General features: G+C 45.4%; 1 protein-coding gene across 6 annotated transcripts in view; it reads right to left on the bottom strand.

Annotated features, from left to right (window-relative positions):
* HEMK1 (HemK methyltransferase family member 1) overlaps nt 1-19,304 on the bottom strand; it is a 151,189-nt gene that overhangs the window by 113,155 nt on the left and 18,730 nt on the right. For 2 of the 6 annotated variants that reach the window (XM_054215793.1, XM_054215792.1), the window contains exons 5-10: nt 16,433-16,585; nt 14,336-14,400; nt 10,734-10,783; nt 9,271-9,376; nt 8,183-8,278; nt 6,282-6,395 (exon numbers count right to left, since the gene is read on the bottom strand). In XM_054215793.1, coding sequence (XP_054071768.1) covers nt 6,282-6,395; nt 8,183-8,278; nt 9,271-9,376; nt 10,734-10,783; nt 14,336-14,400; nt 16,433-16,585 — 584 coding nt within the window. Of the gene's footprint in view, nt 1-3,553; nt 5,935-6,281; nt 6,396-8,182; nt 8,279-9,270; nt 9,377-10,733; nt 10,784-14,335; nt 14,401-16,432; nt 16,586-19,304 lie in introns of those variants that run through there. The other 4 variants (XM_054215790.1, XM_054215789.1, XM_054215794.1 and 1 more) reach the window with 4 other exon arrangements.

Genomic DNA, 19,304 nt, shown 5'->3' with positions numbered 1-19,304 from the left:
GTGAGCAGGATGCACCTTCTCAGCACTCTGCAGCAGGCTGGTTTGTCTGTGCATCACGTTCTCATCACGCTCAGAGATGCGCTTGCTGCAGAAGAACTACTGCTGGTACTTTGGCTCACTCCCACATCCTTTGGTTTTGCACTGGCAGCACTGGAAATCAGCAAAGCAAATCTGATCTCATGCTGCAGCATGGTGTGCCCTGCCATCAAGAAGCAGATGAGATGGATTTCATAAAAGTCGGCTCATTCTTTGCTCTTTCTGGATGTAACTGAAGAAGAGGCTTCCACAGGACTGTCACAGGCCTCTCTGAGGTAACCCAGTACCCCACATCCTCTATACAAGGTACTCTCACAATAGTCTGTAAGACAGCAAAGGGTTATTATTCCAACATAACAGTAGGGAACAGAGTAAGCAATAACATGCCCAAGGTCAGGCCTGCCGTTTGCCACGCAGCAGGGATCTGAATCCAGATTTGGTGAATCCCAGTACAGGACAGAACCACTGGCAACTTCCCAGCAAATGCAGCGTTAAAATTCCCAAAGGGAGCAAAGTGGAATGACAGCTTATTTGCCTCTGACCTGGCAACAGCAGATGGGGAAGAGAGTGCAAGTCGCACCTGCTTTTGGGCACAGCTGGAATTACTCAGGCCTTGCTTGTGGGCCGGAACTGCTGCAAACAGGTTCCCCCTTCTTTGTCATCCCTACCCACTCTGTCCCACAGTGAAATCCACAGGCATACGGACTTTTCCTCAGGCATGAAAGATACATATCTAAAGCAGTTTGCTCAAGAGCATATCCCTTGAAAAACAGCTGATTTTGCAAACACTCCAGTGCATCTACACACACCATATTCCCAAAAGGCTTGATCTCAGGATCCAGCACAGACGGAAAACCATCATGGTATTCAGTTCAGCACAGCACACACAGGTTAGCATGATCACACTTCTTACTACTAGCATGTTCCTTGGTCTGCTCTATTCCTTCTACCTAGGGGGTAACATAATCTTTACATACCCTCTCTGGAGGGGATCAAAAACCCCAAGCAACACAAGCAGGCAATTCGAGACCAGAGCCCAGGGGCAGGGAGAACATGTAGGTCAGTATCCGACAAGACACCACCTCCTGCTTGCAGGCACATTTACAAGAGAGTTCCTCAGGGCAAATCTTGGGAACAGCTCAAATGCAGCCTCTGAACCCGGGCATGTCAGCCTAAGCCTGTCTGACACAACCAGAGAGGTGACTGCAAGGCAGGAGAAAGCTGGGTACAGGTCTGATTCTGCAACTAAGGCAGATTTTAGAACATCCTTAAGGCTACAGTGACTTCTGCTAGCTGCCCCAAATGCAACAGCTGAATGCAGAGAATACTTTGGCCATGACCACAGGACTGCAGGGTGGCAGCATGTTAATACCCTCCTGCGTTCACCAGGGACTGGATGGACCATGCTGAGATTTGCAAGCAGCTGCCAGGCAAAAAAAATAGAGAAGGATTGTGATAGGATCCTCCGAAGGAAGGAACATCTGAAACTTCCAACACTTAATGCAAAGCACATCAAAACATCTATGGAAGAGGAAACAGGCTGGAAACTGGATAAAGTCTCTCTTGGTATCTCATCATCTTCTTGACTGTGAGAGAAGCCTTCTCTCACTGAGTATTTGTATCTCTGGATGAAACTCAAAGTAGAAATAGTAGTTTATTAAAACTTAAATACAGCTTTTGAAAACTTGCCCAGACAAACAAAATGTTAATGCAAGTTTTGGCTTGGTCTTCACTGCTTAGGAAATGACTCCTCCTCTGTAATAAGCTGAGCTGTAGCAGCTCTGTTATTCCAGTTACCATAGGCCCAAGTATCACTTGCAACACGTCTGAAGCACACTACCCTTCAGCACACCTGGGCCCTCTTTACATCTCTCAAGCAGGGGGGGAAGGACGTGCAAGCAGCCTACAGAAACAACAGTGTTGGTCTTCTCTCCTCAGAAATGAGGACTGTGAGGAAACACAGGAACAGACTACCACATGGAAGCTGCTCTAAAGGAGAGAGTCAGCTCTTCTCCACATCAGGACAGGAGAAGTACTACTCGGCTTTTATGGCAGCAAGGAAGGCTAGGTACAAAGGACAACTTTCTAGCAGGAAGAACACCACCACCCCAGAACAGATTGCATGCAAAAATCCTTATCAGCACTGGAGGCCTTTCAGATCAGGTTGGGCAAACATTTGTCAGGAATGATGTAAGCCAAGCTGATTCTTACTTGGACAGGGAAATTAAGCTAGGTGACTGTCAAACTCTCTTCCAACCCATTTTGATCTATGGCCCTGCATCAAGGAACTGAGTGCTGGCCAGTAATCCACACACGTTCAGTCACCTGGGTCCCCAGAGGTCTCCTGTGTCACCCTAGTAGTCACCCTGTGTCAGGCAGTTCCTCACCTGGAAAGAAGTCTCATCCCTACAAGAGCATAGGCTCAGCTGAGAGCACTGTGAGGGTAAGTACATTCCTTAGATCCTCTAAGTCCTTTCCCCCCATGTTTTGGGTGGAAGACTGAAAACACAGGTGGTACTTACACTTCAGGGTGCTTACAATGAAATTACACCAGAACAAGTATACTCTGTCCTCTATCATACTAGATTGTCCAAAACCATGGATTAATGCAAGCTTCAGGTCTCTCATTAACAGTATAAGGCACAACACCAGCCTTGTACCACAGCCACGAGGTCCCCTCCCAGCTTCCCCACAACAAAGCTCTGTTTTACTGGCACAGGAACAGAGGCTAAAGCCCCACTTTGCAGCCACATCTACACTGAAACCCTCTGTTGCCCCGAGTTCTCTCGCCATGCTCCCCACGCAGCGGGAAGCCTGCCGCAGGACTGTTCTCCAGCACAGCCACAGCTAAGCTGGGACCACAGCACCATCTGCAGGGCTCTGCCAAAGACCAGGCTTTTACCAACTCCTCCTCGGGAAAGGCCAGCACAATCCCAAGAGATACTTCACACCTGGTAACTCTCCAAAGCACAGGCACAAGCACACACGCACCCAACCACACTCTTAAGAGCCCTGGAGGAAAACACACCCTGAAGTGATGCTTGCTCTCTGAAAGCATCACTTCAGGAAACAGATCACCGTTTTGGTACAGTTCCAGAGACCCAGTAAGTCCCAGAAAATTAAACGTATGTGGGATACTGGATTACATAAAATGCCGACTGTCAGCCTTCTGTGGCTTCAGGGAGCAGCTATGCATCTGCAGAGAGCTCACACGCACTGTAAAATACTGGCGACAGCAGAGCCTCCCACTCACGGGCAACAAAGACAACACAGACACGGTCCAGTGCTTCAGTAAGGGTGCTGGGAGCGCCTGTGGTTCCTTAAAACCACCATCTCCCAAAAGCTTTGCAGTGCTTCAGTACCAAAATGAGCCTGGGCCAACATGCGTAAAGCGCTGAAGAACACATTGTACTGCACCAGCACACTCCCTCAGATGCAACTCTGACAAATAAATCCAGCCTCTTGGGAGGAAGAACAATTTTTCTCCATTCTTGTCTTTATGAGAAAGTCATCAGCACCACGTGATTTTCCAAGACACATAACCACTACGCAGTGCAAACCCACAGAAATGCAAGCATTTTTATTATTGCTTTAGTTATAAATATAGGAATTTAACACTTGTCCTACTGGATTAGACCAAGAGTATGTCTCCCAGAGAAAGTGTCCTGCTCAGAGCTCTGACGTGTGATTGATTGATGCTTCCGAGAAAAGGCACGCCGCTTTCTGCAGCCCAGCCACCAGTGCTCTCAGAGGGACATCTAACTCTAGTCTGCTGCAGGGAGTCAGCCTATCCCTTGAAAAATGAAACACGATGCTGTTTAACACTCTCATAAACCAGTAAACTATCCACTACTTTTTAAGTACCCTGCAGAAGTAAGCTGTGCGTGTTGCTCTGTTTCATACGTAAACACTGCCAACACCCAGATGAAATCTGTGAACTGTTTAAAAATTAAAGAAATAAGTCTGACAAACTGAACTTTTAAAAAAGACCCTAAACTACGATTTAAAAAAAAAAAAAGAACACCACCACCTGTTTGACTGCAATTTGTACTCGCAGGTCTAGCAGGCAAAACTGCCAGAAATCAGCTGTGCTAGAACTTTATTTCCAAATCTAGGAAAAAGCGCATGTTACCGGGACGTTTTTAGTTCTCTCCTTCCCTAGATTTCCTCTACCGTGTCTAACCAGGGCAGGTACTGCAGCCCAGAGAAAGCTCAGACTGTCAAGTGGGGAGGATTAATGCAGGGCTGAGTGGTACAACAGAGTGAAAGGCCAGTCTGTGAACAGAGCTGTAAAAGCTCAGAGGATGGGGAGGGGATCCAACTGGAGACCTGAGCACTGGTATATCAGAGAGAGCTCAAGTATCTCTGGAAAAGCAGGGCCAATGTTCAAGAATTAAAAAGGGAATGAAAGAGCAGGGAGTATGAGTGTGGGAGAGGCAGAGGGGAAAGGGACTAGATGTATTAGTGCTCATGGAAAGCCCTCTGAACGTGCTGCAGCCTTCGAAACAGATGCAGTTTGCTGATGCAGCTCCTACCTATTGGTTCTGTCTGTGCACTCCCAGTTCAGCCTGGACAGAGAGCCTGACAGCATCTGCCACTGTCTGGACACTTCCACCCCTACTGAGTGCTCACCTCCACTGGCCCAGCAGCTGCTTCCATTCAGGCCGGTAGACCAGATCCTTTGGTTTGCTCTTTCCTTCCTTCCTTCCCTGGCTAGCTATGGTCAGGAAGGGAACTTGCAACACCAGAAACAGCAGCAACCATAAGCAGCAGCTTGAATTTAATCCTTCCATTATTTACAATGTCATGATGTTGACCGTCCATTTCAGGGACTTCTCTCAGCGTTGTTTCAGGCAGCCCTACTCTGAGTCATCCAGCCCAAAGAAACAGATCTCAGCTATTCCCACAGCTGTCAAGGGACTGGGTCCTACTCCACACTTAGCCTGTTGTCAAATTTTGTACAAATCATTTGACCTCCTGTTTTTCAACTCCTCCATCTGCAAAATTGGAGTAGCGATTCTGGCCTTTTTTGTAAAGTCTTGCATTTAAATGCCTTACATGGATGTTCGGCATTTCTATTACTATCAGAAGCAACATGCAGGTGCCAGATGTTTATTCAGGTCTGCTAGCATGTTTGAAAATGTAATTCAACAGCAATTCTTGTAAGGACACTTATCTGACACACTATCTTTATTACAATGTTTTGGTTGTTCCTGGCAGTATCCACCAAGTGTCAGGTGCCATAGATTCAAATGGTGTAACAAGTGCACTGATCCCTCAACGACATGCCACTCAGCAGGACTGGGAAACGAAGGCTGCTTTGCTGTTGGAGATCTATTCCACAGCATCAGGATTCTGGAAAGGAACTGAATTTGAAATGCACAGGTTAATCTTGTCCCATTATACTAGCAAATCCATGTGCTCAGCCAGAGTTTGGACCGATCATATAATCTGGTCACATTCTATATAAATTCACCTCAAGGCCAAAAAAAAAAAGTGAAATCCTTCCTAGGTAAAATGGGCGATCTGACATGTTGAGACGTATTTTTCATGAAATATCTGGAGCTGTGAACCTTCCATATTGAGTTCTGAGATTAATGAGTCACTTCAGCAGAGCAAACTAAGAAGTGGCATGCAGCTCTCAGGGGACGGTGACACACTTCTGCATGCCCTGCTGAGCTTCTGCATCTCTGGATGAAGTCTGTGTCAGAAAATGAGGGGGTCTGCCACTGCATGGAGAGTTCAATGCACTGGGGAATAAAGTGAAGATTCCTTTTGCCACGCAGGGTTTTCAACAATCCGTTCAGCAGGGCTCATCAGCAAAAAGCATACTGCAAGAAGAGTTATTTCTGGTACAGTTGTCATCTGCTTTGGTTTTGGATGTGCAGAAACCTAGGCCTGTGGGAAACAGAATGCCCAGAGCTTTAAGTCTTGCCAGGGAGAACATGCCTTTACTTCCATCCTATAAAAGCAGCAGTTTTCCAATGGTGATAATCTTACCAGAGGTAGTCACCCCAGAAATGCTTACCTACATCAGAATTCTGACTCAGAAACACTTGCCAGGCTATCTCAGGCTGTGAGAAGGTTGAGATACTTGAAGGAAGCCCCTGTTTTTTTTAAGATTGGCTTCAGCTGTGGACTTTCTCTGGCTGAGTTCATTCAATACACCAGGGTGCAGGGACATGATCTACAAAGGACACAGACCTATACCTGAAGCAAAAAGCTGAAGGTAAAAAAAGACTTACTTGCCACAGAAGTCTTTGTGAATAGCCCGAAGGATGAGTAGTAAATTGGGGTGTGCCTGTAGCCAGTTCTCCACCATATTTGGGTGTCTGGGATCAACTTCCAGAAACACACTCCTGAAAGGACACATTTGGGAACAGAAAGTGGGGAGATGCACATATTTAGGTTGCTAAACTGAAAAAAATTAAGGCCTGTCTTTCTGGATGACTACTATCAGTGAAGGAAACGAGAAGGTCAGCAAACACACTGCAATCCAATAATCCTAAAACCGATCACAGCTGTCCATTTAAGATGCAGATCCCAACTCCTTCAGGGGAAGAAAATGTTGATCTTGGGGGGGATTCTCATGGTACTCCTCTATGTGAGCAGTTCAACCTTTGTATTGAGATGTAAGGATCCCATTTGAATCCCATGCAGAGATATTGCCAGTTTTGTCTTTCTGAGGGCCCCACAGATTTAAAGCCAGAATGAAGTTTTATGATGCAAACGCATGAACACTGAGCATTGGACTGGCAGCATGAAGTTCCTCTTTGTATAAGCAGGGTGACATTAGTTCCAGGAGTGACAGCCATAAAGCCCAAGTTAGTACACACATTTTCACACAGTAAATGTCTCCATAAATCACTTACGAAAGCACCACCAGCATTCAGACCTACATAGAGGACTGTACAAAGGAGAGTGCAGCAGGGATAAGGGAACTAATCAGACAAGCTCAGTTAGTGCACCAGGACTAGGCCAGGACACTGCAGGGCTATTTCCATCTCTGCTGCTGCCGGGCTTTATGACACTGGCCCATTTCTGAGTTTCCGCTCCCATGATGAGACAGAACCACCCTAGCTTACAGGCACGGGGAGACGATGGAACTGGTTACAGCCTGTGACAGTGCAGCAAGATACAAGTTTAACAGGCAAAGAACAGAGGCCAAGTCCCAATCATACGCTCTCCTGAGAATTCCTAAAACGTCCCACACTGAATGCTCCCTATAAATTCACCAAACTAACTACCAGCTGGGTGTGGATCGCATTCCTGACCTTAAAAAAAACTTCCATTCCTCAATGGGGGCTCCACCTTATAAAACCAGCAAAAAGGGAAGGAAAAAAAAAATAATCCTAACAATCAACCCCGTGGGACCAATCTCTGTTGCTGGGAAGTTCTGAGGAGCATCTTCTGCTCTTGTGGTCATGCAAAGCATGAGGAATGAATTCTGCATGCAGTACGCCTCTCAATATTCCTGTTTCTCTACTCAAAAGAGCAGATTTTCAGTGACCTCTCTTATGCTGGTAAAATGTCAGGAACTTTCAACAAGATACATGAATGCCCTGGCACAACAGACTTTTGGGTGGGTATCAGCATATTGATCCGTAAGCACAAAATGGATCCCACACGACAGAGAATAGGAACAATCAGTCTTGAGTGTTAACCACGGAGAAATTTAACATTTAAGAAACTATCCCTGACTGATCTTCATTCTCCTGGGATATTCAGCATCATACCCTGGCACAATAATTAAAAGGTGGGAGGAAAGTAGAGATCTACATCCATTCTCACAGAGTTCTATATTCCGTCTCCTTCAATTGTTATTCTGTTTAGAAAGCTTCCTTTTTTTTTTTTTTTTTCACTATCTCTTTCATGTTCTTTTTGTTCCTGCTTTGACCTTTAAAGTTTCTCACTTCACTAGTGACTATGAAACACCACCCCTGGTCAAGGAAGGCTCATATCCCCTTATTAACCAATTTCAAGCTAGTTTTCCTTATACACATGACACTTTTCAAAGTGCTATTATTAGATGGGGCAGGAGGCGACATTTTTGCAACTGTTTTCCCTCTGTACCTTCCTGTATGAAAAGTAAACAGAAGTTACAGAAGTGAGTCGACATGAAATTCAAACAGACAACAGTGCTTACCCAGAATCCTTCAGAAGAGAAGGAGCCAGAGCCAGAATTGTTTTGATGACTTTCATCCCATCCTCTCCCCCATCCAGTGCATCAAGGTCCTCATAGCTGGAGTGTGGGAATAAGACGACATTAACAGCAATTCACGTGGCATGAGCCATGCCCTTGAGGATGCACTGCCCCACACTCCATGGAGAAAGGTGCACCCAACACCCCTGAGCTCAAGTACTCCTACAGCAGGTGACAGCACCCGTAGCTGTTATGTAAAATGCAGGGAATAAGAAGGCAGCTACCACTAGCCTGAGAAATGACATGTTGAGCACAAGCAGAAAACATCCCCTGAACTCTTCCTGAAAATCATGAGACAACTGCAGCTGGGATCACACAGTTCCAGCAGGTGGATCTGTTCTCTCTGTGCCAACTGGACAAGAAGTGGGTAGGTTTCAAGCAAGGGATCGCTTGCTTTATTTCAACCGTGCCAATTGCCAGCTTGCACTGCCTTCTAAACAAGCAGAGCTAATTAGCATGTAGAAAGCTCAACTTCCAGAATCTGCTCTGGTGCACATCTTGCACAGGGGTGGTGCAGGACTTTGTCCTGACATGCATGACAATCCATTCTGAGAAAGAACCAGCACACACAAAGTCGCTCCACATCCCAAAAGGGCTTATTCGTGTTTGTGTGGGTGGGTTTGCGTAAGACAAGTATTGGGATGAGAACAGGTCGCAGCATTTCCACACAAGTTTTTTTTCCATCACAAGAAGCTGCTCAGATTACTTTTACTTCCTTTCATAAACTTACGCAAATTAAGGAAAAAAATAAGGTCTAACAGGAAAAATGTTCTGAAACAGTTTTGGATTGGAATATTGTTAATTTCAAAGTGTGTGTTTTTTCCATTTTTATAAATATTTAAAATACTTTGATATTGTTTCAGACCTGTAAGCAGTTATCAAAGTAACAAAGTATTATTATATACCATATAAACACACCTATACTACCTACAGGTATACTACATTGGCATGTTTTGTGTGCAATTGTTTATAGTATAAGGAAGCAGACAGAAAACCTTGCTTCAAGGAGAAAAATCTATTTGTCTGATTACCGGAGGATTTCTGCGTCCAAGGAAGCCATGTCTTCATGGAAGACATATGGGGGGTTACTGACTATGAAGTCTATGGGTCCCCAGAGCAGCAGCTGCTTGGCAAAACCTAGAAAAGAAGAATCACAACCAGCTCTCAACCACAGCAATCCTCCCTATAAGCTCAGTGTCAAAATCCTACCCAGGAAACTGCTTCTCCACACGTGCCCATGTGTGTTTGGCTCTGCTTTTCTCTAAATTTGATAAAATTTGATCCCATTTCTTTTTGGGATAGCCTGGCCTCCTCACTCTCCCACCTTGCATGCAAGAGTGATACAAAGCTAAACATAGGCAAAGTATCATTTTTTCATACCAACAGCCCCGCTTAGCAGAACATGCTACAAAGCACAGGACCTTGAATGCTCTGGAGCTCTGTGCCAATCTGTATCTAAAGCAACAACCAGAACTTAAGAGCCCACAGAGATCTAAGTGAGAGCCCAGACTAGCTGTCAGGATGCAGATCCTTCCTCTCACCAGAGCTGCAGAAGGACCTCTAATGAGCAAAGGAGCCAGGCCCCCCCAGCAGTATCAATCATCCAATGGTTTGCTCTCCTGCGGACAAGGTTTAGCTCGCTACACTCATGCTACTGTCTGGACTGACACATACCAGCCCTGAATCAGACATCACATAACCATGTGAGCGTGGTGCCATCCTCAGGCCAGCCCCTTGGCACAGGGCTTACCCATGCAAGTGCAATGCCAACACAGCTCCATGGCTTTTGGACTGAAGCTGTTTGGAGCATGGGCAGCGCAAACTCAGATTTGCAGACAGAAGACTCTGCAGACATACCCCTAAGAGGTCAGTGTCAAAAACAATAGTGTCAGAAAGGTGCACTAACGAATCTACAGTGCTGGAGCTCCTGGCTACAGAACAGCTGAGCACGTACGTACCTAACTGGATAAGCCTCACCAAATGACAGTTTTAACTGGTTTCAGCCAGGGAAGACAACAGGTATCCTTCCCTCATTCAGCTCATCTAATGTCAGGTGAATAAGACTTGACATTTAATCTAAACTAAATATCTAGGCTTCCTCTAACATCAACAGAGAGAGAGGCATATACATGTTTATCTAAAGCATCCATGGCAGCATGGAATGAATTACCCTGTGTATATATTTGCCTCTCCCCAGTAATGCTAGAGAGAACTTGGACTACCAGCTCAGACACAACCTTTAGACACCTAAAAGCAGGATCAATTCACCTTCTGATGTAGTCAGGGACTCCTCCCAGCTGATCATCTGGCCTGGAAATCTCTGACAGGAAAAGCTTCACTGGCTTACTTCTTGCTGACCTTTTTCTCGATTAACTTCAACACCCCCTGACCCCCGCATCTCAAAGGGGTCCCTTGGCTGCGTCTCACACCTGCCTCCCCCATCACAGTAAAAAGGGAAAAAGACAAAGGGGATTATAACAGTGAAAAGAGTTACCGTATGAAACATCATGGTGGAGGACATGGATCCTCTCCTGGAGTTGCAGCCTGTAAAATACCAGAAGCAAAAACAGAAAGAAGAAAGATTAGGAGGCATGTTTGTGTGGATTCATGAGCAGCACACTGTATAAACAGATCATTAAATGTCACATCTCTTATCTGATATATGTATATCCTACCCCACTGACTGCAGCTGGATTCCTCTCAAGCCACAAAGGAAGTTTAGGATCTGCTCTTTGCCTGAGAAACAAAATTCAAAGCAAAGAGCACACTGTGCACCCATTGTGATTCCAGGGTGTGGCTCCTGTGCACCCAAAACCTATATGTATCACTCCTTGCCATATATACAGCACTATTCCCCTACCCTCTTGCGTATTAGCTACACCTCCAAGGCCTCCCCCAGGTAAGCTCACTACCCCTGAAAAACAAACAAACAAACAAACTAAAACCAAAACCCCAAAACAAAAAAAAAACCAAACCAAACCAAAACACAAAAAACCCCCAACAAAATCACCTGCTTCAAATATTTAAACTTGTTATTTTAAGTGGACACATCATGCTCACACATTTGACACATTCTTTCTCCAGCCTCCTTGATACTCTAGATCTTAACAGTGTTCTGGCATCTGAGTGTATTTTCGAGGCATCTTTGGATCCCATCTCACATGTCAATGTTAAGGTGACGAGATGTTACTGCACACTACCAGAAGGCCAGCACACGCAGGGCAGCAAAACCCCTGTGCCAGACACAGAGCGAGGAATAGGGACTCCTTTAGGAACAGCTCACACACAAACTGTGCAGTATAATGTATTTAAAATACACACTAGGATCTCTCAGATGCTGGCTTCTAACTCATGATATCTCTGATATCTGCCTCTGATATCTCTGTGCACGTTAATTAGGAAACACATGTTATGGTCAGTGTCTTTCATCTGCACGCAGATGTCCCCAGGGTGCTCACACCAGCAGAACCCCTGAAGGCACTAGAAGACACAAACATCTCTCCTTTACCTGTGACAAGTGAGCGAGTATGCATGTTGCCTTGCTATTTTTAAGAAACAGGTCTATAAACACGTCAGTATTTCTCAGGGAGAAATCTTGGCCAAGGTTCTGATCCGGCTCACTGCGCTAATCCAAGGTAGAACAGCCTGGAGACTGCCAGACTGCCACCGCATGGCGCTCCAGTCTGTCACAACCTGGCATGATCCATCCCTTGCTCCTATTCCCATACAGAATAGGCTCCCTGCCAGGGGAAAATAGTTGAGACAGCGATCCCCTAAAACCTTAGGAATCCTGAGCAAAGTTCCCTTGATGTTCCTGGAACAGAAAAGAGAGACCAGTCTGAAAGTAACCTTGGTGCTTGGTGACAGCCTGATAATGTAGGAGAGGTCACAGAAACAGAGAGCATGAGATAGCAAGGAAGGAACAGAACCTCTAACCCCTCAGCTACATGGTCCACCCACCAAAGTACCTCTCTCTTCTCACCAGGTTTGCCTCTGGCTTTTGTGAAGACATTTCAGCAACGTTGGAGGAAGCACTTTGCGAAGTCATAAAGACAAGGCTGGTCAAGATTTGCTGGTGGAGAAAGACTCCACTTGTCCCACAGGAGATGCCTTTCCCTGACCAGCAACAGCACATTGTGGCAGAGAGTCTGCACTGACCCCTAGCTCCTGTCCTCAATGAAGTCAATGTCTAGAGAAAACAAAACTGCCCAGCTCTTCCCAGCATGTTTCCTCCTCCCACGAGACCCACCACAGTGACAGAGTTTTTCTCCCAGCTCTTCAGGGTAACACCTCAGGGCTACCCAACAGGGTTCACAGAGCTGGGACAAAGGCCTTATACCCAAGTCCTACTTGCCTTTGCTGAGGGCCTATGGTACTGCCCTGTCAGCACACACAGACATGAAGAAAGGGAGGGATTCCTGCATCTGTCTGCAATGTGCCCAGATTGGCCATCCAGCACTGAAACTGATTTAGTGAGAGCAAGACTCACCTAAGTATCTAGAGAACACAGCTGTGATAAGGGAGCTGTGAAGAGAAGGCAGGAACCAAGCTGGCTTCAGTCACGGCTTACCCTACTGGCTTCTCTCCCAAGAGCTAGAGGGCATTGTGCCATGGACAAGATCACAAGGACACAATGAAAATATCCACGGAGAAACATGAGGTTCTCTTGCACTGCATTTACACTCCCTCAGCCACTCTTTTGCCAACAAGCAATGTTAATAATGACTATTTTTTCCAGATGCCAGAGCAAAAACTACCAAGGAGGCAAAGATCTGGCCTGCTTTTATTATATCCATGAAAAATTGCAACAGAACTTGGTTTGACACTGACACATCAGAAGGAAATCTCTGCTCCCCACTCCCTGTAACTAGACTAGGAGGCAAAGGGTAACAGTGAGGTGACAAGTCCGGAAAGGGCTTGTTCCTATACATCACTTCAGACTCACTGAAGTTGGGGCTGGGGCTGAGTTGCAAGAAGTGAAGAGATACAGCTCAGTGCAGACAGAAACAGAAGCTGCCTGTCTCTGTAGCCCCAGTGCTAGCAGCAGTTTGGGGGAAAAAAGGGTATGTGGGCCCTGTGGACAGAAATCAGTTAATGAGCACCCAGCACCACTTAAGACTCACAACTGCACTAGACTACACAAGAGATAGCAACAGGAATCCTTTCAAAGACTGCTCTAGTTAACGCCTAGGGCCCAGCAGTTTCTGAGGATATGAATACACACTAGAACTCTGTACCTTTTACAATGTCTACAGAGAGTGGGATCCTGGACTCAAAACCATACTGATATTCTAGTTCTGGTGCTTGCTATGTTAGTGATGGTCCAGAGTAACCTGGGTTAGGAAGAACCAGTTAAGGAAGTGGTACCACTAGAGGACAAGGTCAACTCAATACAGAGCTGTTCTGACTTCAGGCACGAGACGCTTGACTCCTTGCAGGGGGTTGGACTAGATGGCCTTTAAAGGTTCCCTTTCAACCCAAACCATTCTATAATTCAGCAGCTCTGAACATCCAGCCACAGCGCAGGTGTGCAAACAGCACAGGACCCAGCAGCACCACTCTCACCAAAGCCAAGACTGCAAGGAGGATGCTGATGGATACCACACCAGCACATCGGAGTGAAGGTGCTTTTTGAGTGCGCAAGCTTATATCTAGAGCAGCAGTGACAGAAACAAGCACAGCAATAATGATACAAGAAGCCAGAGAGAGAAAGGTTCTGGCTGTACTTGTCCTTCACCTAAGTGACATATACATTCTTACAACCTGCTGCCTTGAGTTTCTCAAGTTCACAGAAAGGGGTAAAAGCAGTTACCATGAAACACTTTCAAAACCCTTGAAAGACAGACAGCATTTAAGTACTATTGTTTTATTTAGGCTACTGTCCTCGCAAAGTGCATTCACAAGTCAAAGGAAAAAAATATTCTGCTAAATATAAGCATTTTTTTCTGAATTCTTACATGCTTTAGGAGCTCAACCTAGGGAAATATTCCCCGGTTTCCAGTGGCGATAAATATGAACCATATGCCCAAATAGTGAGGACTCTTGGTCTTTCTTGAGCAAAAATTTACAAAAAATGGGTAATATGTGGGCTTGTACCTATGTGCGTTCTCCCTGGTGAGATCCACAGCAGCCTTCTCTTTATCCGTGGCTATCACCCGGCTCTGTGACAGAAAAAACAACAAGTATTACAACATCAAGGTTCCTGAGCAGACATGCTCTGCCAAAAGGGACACACAAGAAAAGAACTGACAATTGACTCTTCACTCTCAGCTCCTAAAAGGAATAGCTCATGAAGAATGCAGGTCAGGGCACTGATGGGATCGTAAGTCACTTCTAGTAACACCGCTAACGTGACAGTAACACCGCTAACGTGACACTGCCAGCTGCCTACCAAAATAAATAGGCTTCTGACAGAACTAACTCAGCTGACAACAATGGATTCACACAAACTCACATCACCTGATACGTTCATAGCTCCTGGTAGTGCCAGACTCAACACTGGCCAGTCTGGGGTAGACACAGGTTAAAGGAAGATCGTGTACTAGGCTTCTCCTCTCTAACGTGGACAGAATCCCTCCCAACATTAACACAACCACTTCCACAGAGGTTCTGACATTCTCCATCTGTTATGCAGACCCCTTTTGCCTAGTTACTCACTACAGTTGTTACACCACATTCACAGCGTGTATTGACTGCGCGCACTTGACTGCGTGTCAAGTATGAGAGTCCTCCAGCATAAAGTTAAAAGACAAGACTACAGAGTTAGAGATTTGTTTGTCCTTCCATTCCACCTTGGGAAAAGTGCAGGCAAAGGCCTGACTTGTTTTTTGCTTTGCTTAATGTTTTTTAAACACAGATGTTGGTAACTATTTACACAAAGAAAACATGCTCAAAGAAACTACTTTGCATTTGCAGATGATGGTGTCATCTGCCATCATTCCTAGGGGGATTAATTTCAAAGCCTGAGACTAGCACCCACACACATGAAGCTGACTCTGAAGGACACAGCTGAATCCGTAAGTTGCTGTTGTTTTCTCAATACCCTAGTGCCAAACTCTGCCTCAAACACTAAAGAGATCACACAGAGTAGAAACTCCACTTAGCTGTCAGCGTAGCTACCACTAACTCTAATTAGTCAAGGCTCTTTATTTCTCTGGGCACAGCAGTTTGTGCTACTCAGCTGGGAATGGACCATTATCAGTTACAGGGACAGACTGACACAGCTCTTTAACTTAAAAGGCAAGGAAAAGAGCTCAGGAAATCACAGTAATTATACTTCGAAGTCATGAATCTCAAGTATTAACCTCATCCAGTCACTGGGAGGAGGAACACTGGCATCAACCTCTAATTCTTACCCACCAAGTCTTATACTTCTACAAGAGGAGGGGCTGGCCCCAGCAATTCTCGTTCACGAGAAGGAACTAGCTGGTCTGCAATTCTGAGGAAAGGGGACTATTTTTCCCTTAACCACATGCGATGAGATCTTGGATTCATTTCTCTTTCTATTTACCAACAGTATCTCAGCAAGCATGTTATATGCCACAATAACCCGGGGCAAGAAGGGCTTTGGTCACCCAGATCTCAGTCCCCTCCCTGCTCTTTTGACTCTGTTCAGGAGGTGTGGTCTGTTATTAGGAAACAAGAGACTTAAAAAAAAGTGGTTTGGCAGTTGTGGTAGTGTGACACATGCTTGTCATATAGATCCCAAGTACTGACACTTCTGTGCTAATCCCTTTCCTGTATTCACTTAGTCTTCAGTCTTCTAGAGAAAAGATCCTTCTGTTCACAGCAAGGCGATTTTGAGAGATGACTGTCCCATAAATTCGACTAAGAGAGCGTGTGCCCATGCCTCAGTCCCTCCTCCCCACAGCCCAGGATATTAACTTAAACCAACACCCACCTGTGCTTGAAGCTAAGGTGATTAATAGTGAGCTGTGACAGCTGAAGAATGAGCACATTTGCTTCTTCCACTCTATGTTTCCACTACTCCTGCGGACAGCTGGGGAGAGCAATTCCTAAACACCCCTCTTCTACCTAGCATGAACTTATAGAGCCTGACTATCAGAGACCTTTGCTGCTGAAGTGCCACCAAAGCAAAGAAGTTTGCCTGTGAAGTCTCAATGAAGACTAGTAGAGTGGGATTGTCCTGTACCATGGGCATCTACTGTACCATGAACACTGAAAAAAGCTCACCTGTGGCAGTTTGCGTAACAGACTCAGAGCAATTGCTCCAGAGCCGCAGCCAATCTCCAGGATCACAGGATGAGGGCCAGGAACCGGGAAGCAGAGGCCTGAATTCTTCTCACATTTCCTAGATTCTTCCTCCACAACTAAAGAGATAAGATCCTAACGAACAAACAAAAAGAAAAAAAAAAAAAAAGAAAAAAGTTTCCAAGGGAGCTGTTTTGACTCACACCTTTGTGGTCTGAGGACTGGAGTTTAAACTTCTTGACTCAGTAGCCCAGGGAAATGTATTTTTATTGCTAATTTTTAAAATACAGACAGCAGCAATGGAACTGACATGCCAGAATTCACTTCAGCTCCATCTCCCCCACAGGGTGCTTTGATTAGCAACCAAATCCTCAGGATACAATTTCCCACAGATCCTCTGAAATCTTCTAGCACTGTTCGGAAAAACAATAACCAAACAGCTGGAGCACATTATCTTCTGCGACACCATTTTATTTACTCCAAAACTCCAGCTTTCAGAATTTTAAGCTTAAAAATTTAAGATTTCTACACTGTCTCAGTACTGCACGCAATCTGGAGGCAGAAGTACAGCTCCCAACAGCATCTAAACCAATGATCCAACCTGCAGGTGAAAAGCAAAGGCAAGGAATTATTAAATGATCCAAATGAGCAGCTCCCTGCTGGATTTCAGATTGTGGACTCCTACTACATTTTGTTGGTATATAGTCACATGGAAAAGATTTTCACCCATGCTCCCAGATCCATATGCATCTCTATTATTGCCTCCTCCCTCCCATCAATCTCCTCTTTTTTAAATCCCTTCGCATACAAAATCCAACACAGCAGGAGAGGTCTCAAAGATACACAATTGTAAGGTTTGTGAAAATGAGTGACTAGCTATAAGAGAAAGCACACGTATTCCTCCCTCAGACTGCAGCATGAACACCCCTTGCTATTCACTGGCGAAAACTACAAGACTGTGAGAAATAAGTTCCAGTCCGAATGAAATAGGCTCAGGCAGAATCCTCTGTGAAGCACATTTTTATTCACGGTCTTGCAAGAGAGGCATGCTCTTGCGTCTCTCCCGTAAATCCAGAAAGCTTAACAAAATTCACAAAGAATAATTGGCTTGATTTTGTCAACAGTTAAAAATTAAAGATATTACCAGGAAAATTACAGGTCTTCCATTTTTACAAGGAATCTTGCATGTTCTTGGCATAAGCAGGAATATTTAAGTGCAACATGTCCTGGCAAGCACATCAGCTTCTCTTCAGTAAAGCGATGGCCATTTTCAGAAGCCTAGACGGGGTGTGCCTGTACATAAGGGCATGAGCCCTTCCTTGGATATACCACCCTAACTGGTGCAGTGTAAATAGATGCCTGTGCAAAGCTGTAGGTTTTTATGTAGATACTTGTTGCTGTTGGTCATCCTTCATGCTAGTGCAATTTGTCTCTGCAGTAAGTAGGGAGGGAGGATGCAAACAGGCATAAAGACGAAGCATTAGATTAGATGAGCTTCACCAAAACATCTCCAGCAGCAGTGCACCCGAGACACTGGCTGTTTTGTCAGACAGTATTTGCTGAGGTTTCCCACAAGAACTGAACTGCTTTTAAACACAGTGAAGCACTGTGCCCCTGCATGCCAGCGCACACCCAGTGCTTAGAGAACAGAAGTGAAGATTGCACTACTTCCCAGTCCGGAATGGAGCAACAGGCACATTTCAACATTGTCCAGGCCCTGCACAGCCAGGCAGCTTCCAGCCGCTCCATTTTAATAGAACCCTTTCCCTGTTGATTCCTCCTGCTGAAAGAGCCCGAAAGCATAAGTAAAAAGGAAAACTTGGGTTTATTTGAGCATGTAAACACTCTGTATTTCCTCTGGTCACATTACTTCTTCAGATCCGCTCTTGTGAGCTTTTGCCACTTTCAACTCAGCTGTGTTAGGCTTTGCTGCTTTTCCACTACCCTGGATCTGCCAACAATAGCCTTTTGGTAGCCAATGGCTCTTCAACTTTCTTTAGGCTCCTTTTCATAGCCACAGCTTTTGGGGGCCTTCAGGGGCTTTTTAGCAACAATTACCTTCAACTGTTTCCATTGTTTTCTCTCAAATCTTCTCCAGTTGTTGAGCTGGAAAGACCTCGCCAGTGACTGGATGACAACAACCTTGGTGCTTCTCCAGACTGTGGCCTCTGCCTTCCACAGCTTTCAGTGCTCCTCAGCAATGAGCTCTGTTGTGCTCATACCCCAAAGCCCAAGAGGGAATGAGAAGCAGCCTGCAGGCTGGAGGACACTCTTTGAGAGGCCTCTCAGAGGTGGGTCTTCACTGCAAAGTTAGGTTTGGTGACTGACAACCTAAGCTAGCCCTCAGCCAGGAATGAGGAGACACACTGCAATGTCCCACCTTGGTTATCATGTCATTATTGGCACTGCACTCATAGGGAGTTTTGCTAAAAGCCTCCAAAACCCTATTTCTTGTTGCTGGTCTGGGATTCCTTTCCTAGACCATTATGGAGGAAAACATTGTTGTAGGCTCCCTGCAGGACTGTGGGAAACCATTAGAGGACTATCAGCGCTCAGATAACAACAGGGAAAAACCAAACACCTTATTTACCCACTTCTGTGGGAAAATGGCTTTTGCCTTTCAGCTAACATCTCCAGATGAATCAGTTTGAAAACACTTTTGCATTGAAGACAGTCAGAGACTGCAACCACAGCTGTTTTGGGGAAGCAGGTGCAGACTATTCCAAGACCACAGAAGAGCCACCCAAAAAAATTCTGCTTGGCCATTAAATTACTCTTCTTAAATACCAGCCATTTCTGGTCACTTACAAATATTTCCACAAAATCTCTACAGTCACTCAGAACAACCATCTGT

Source organism: Rissa tridactyla, chromosome 10, assembly GCF_028500815.1.
Source record: "Rissa tridactyla isolate bRisTri1 chromosome 10, bRisTri1.patW.cur.20221130, whole genome shotgun sequence".
NCBI classification, from domain to species: Eukaryota; Metazoa; Chordata; class Aves; order Charadriiformes; family Laridae; genus Rissa; species Rissa tridactyla.
The sequence above is the reverse complement of the archived record's forward strand: the minus strand, read 5'-3'. Positions and strand labels throughout refer to the sequence as shown.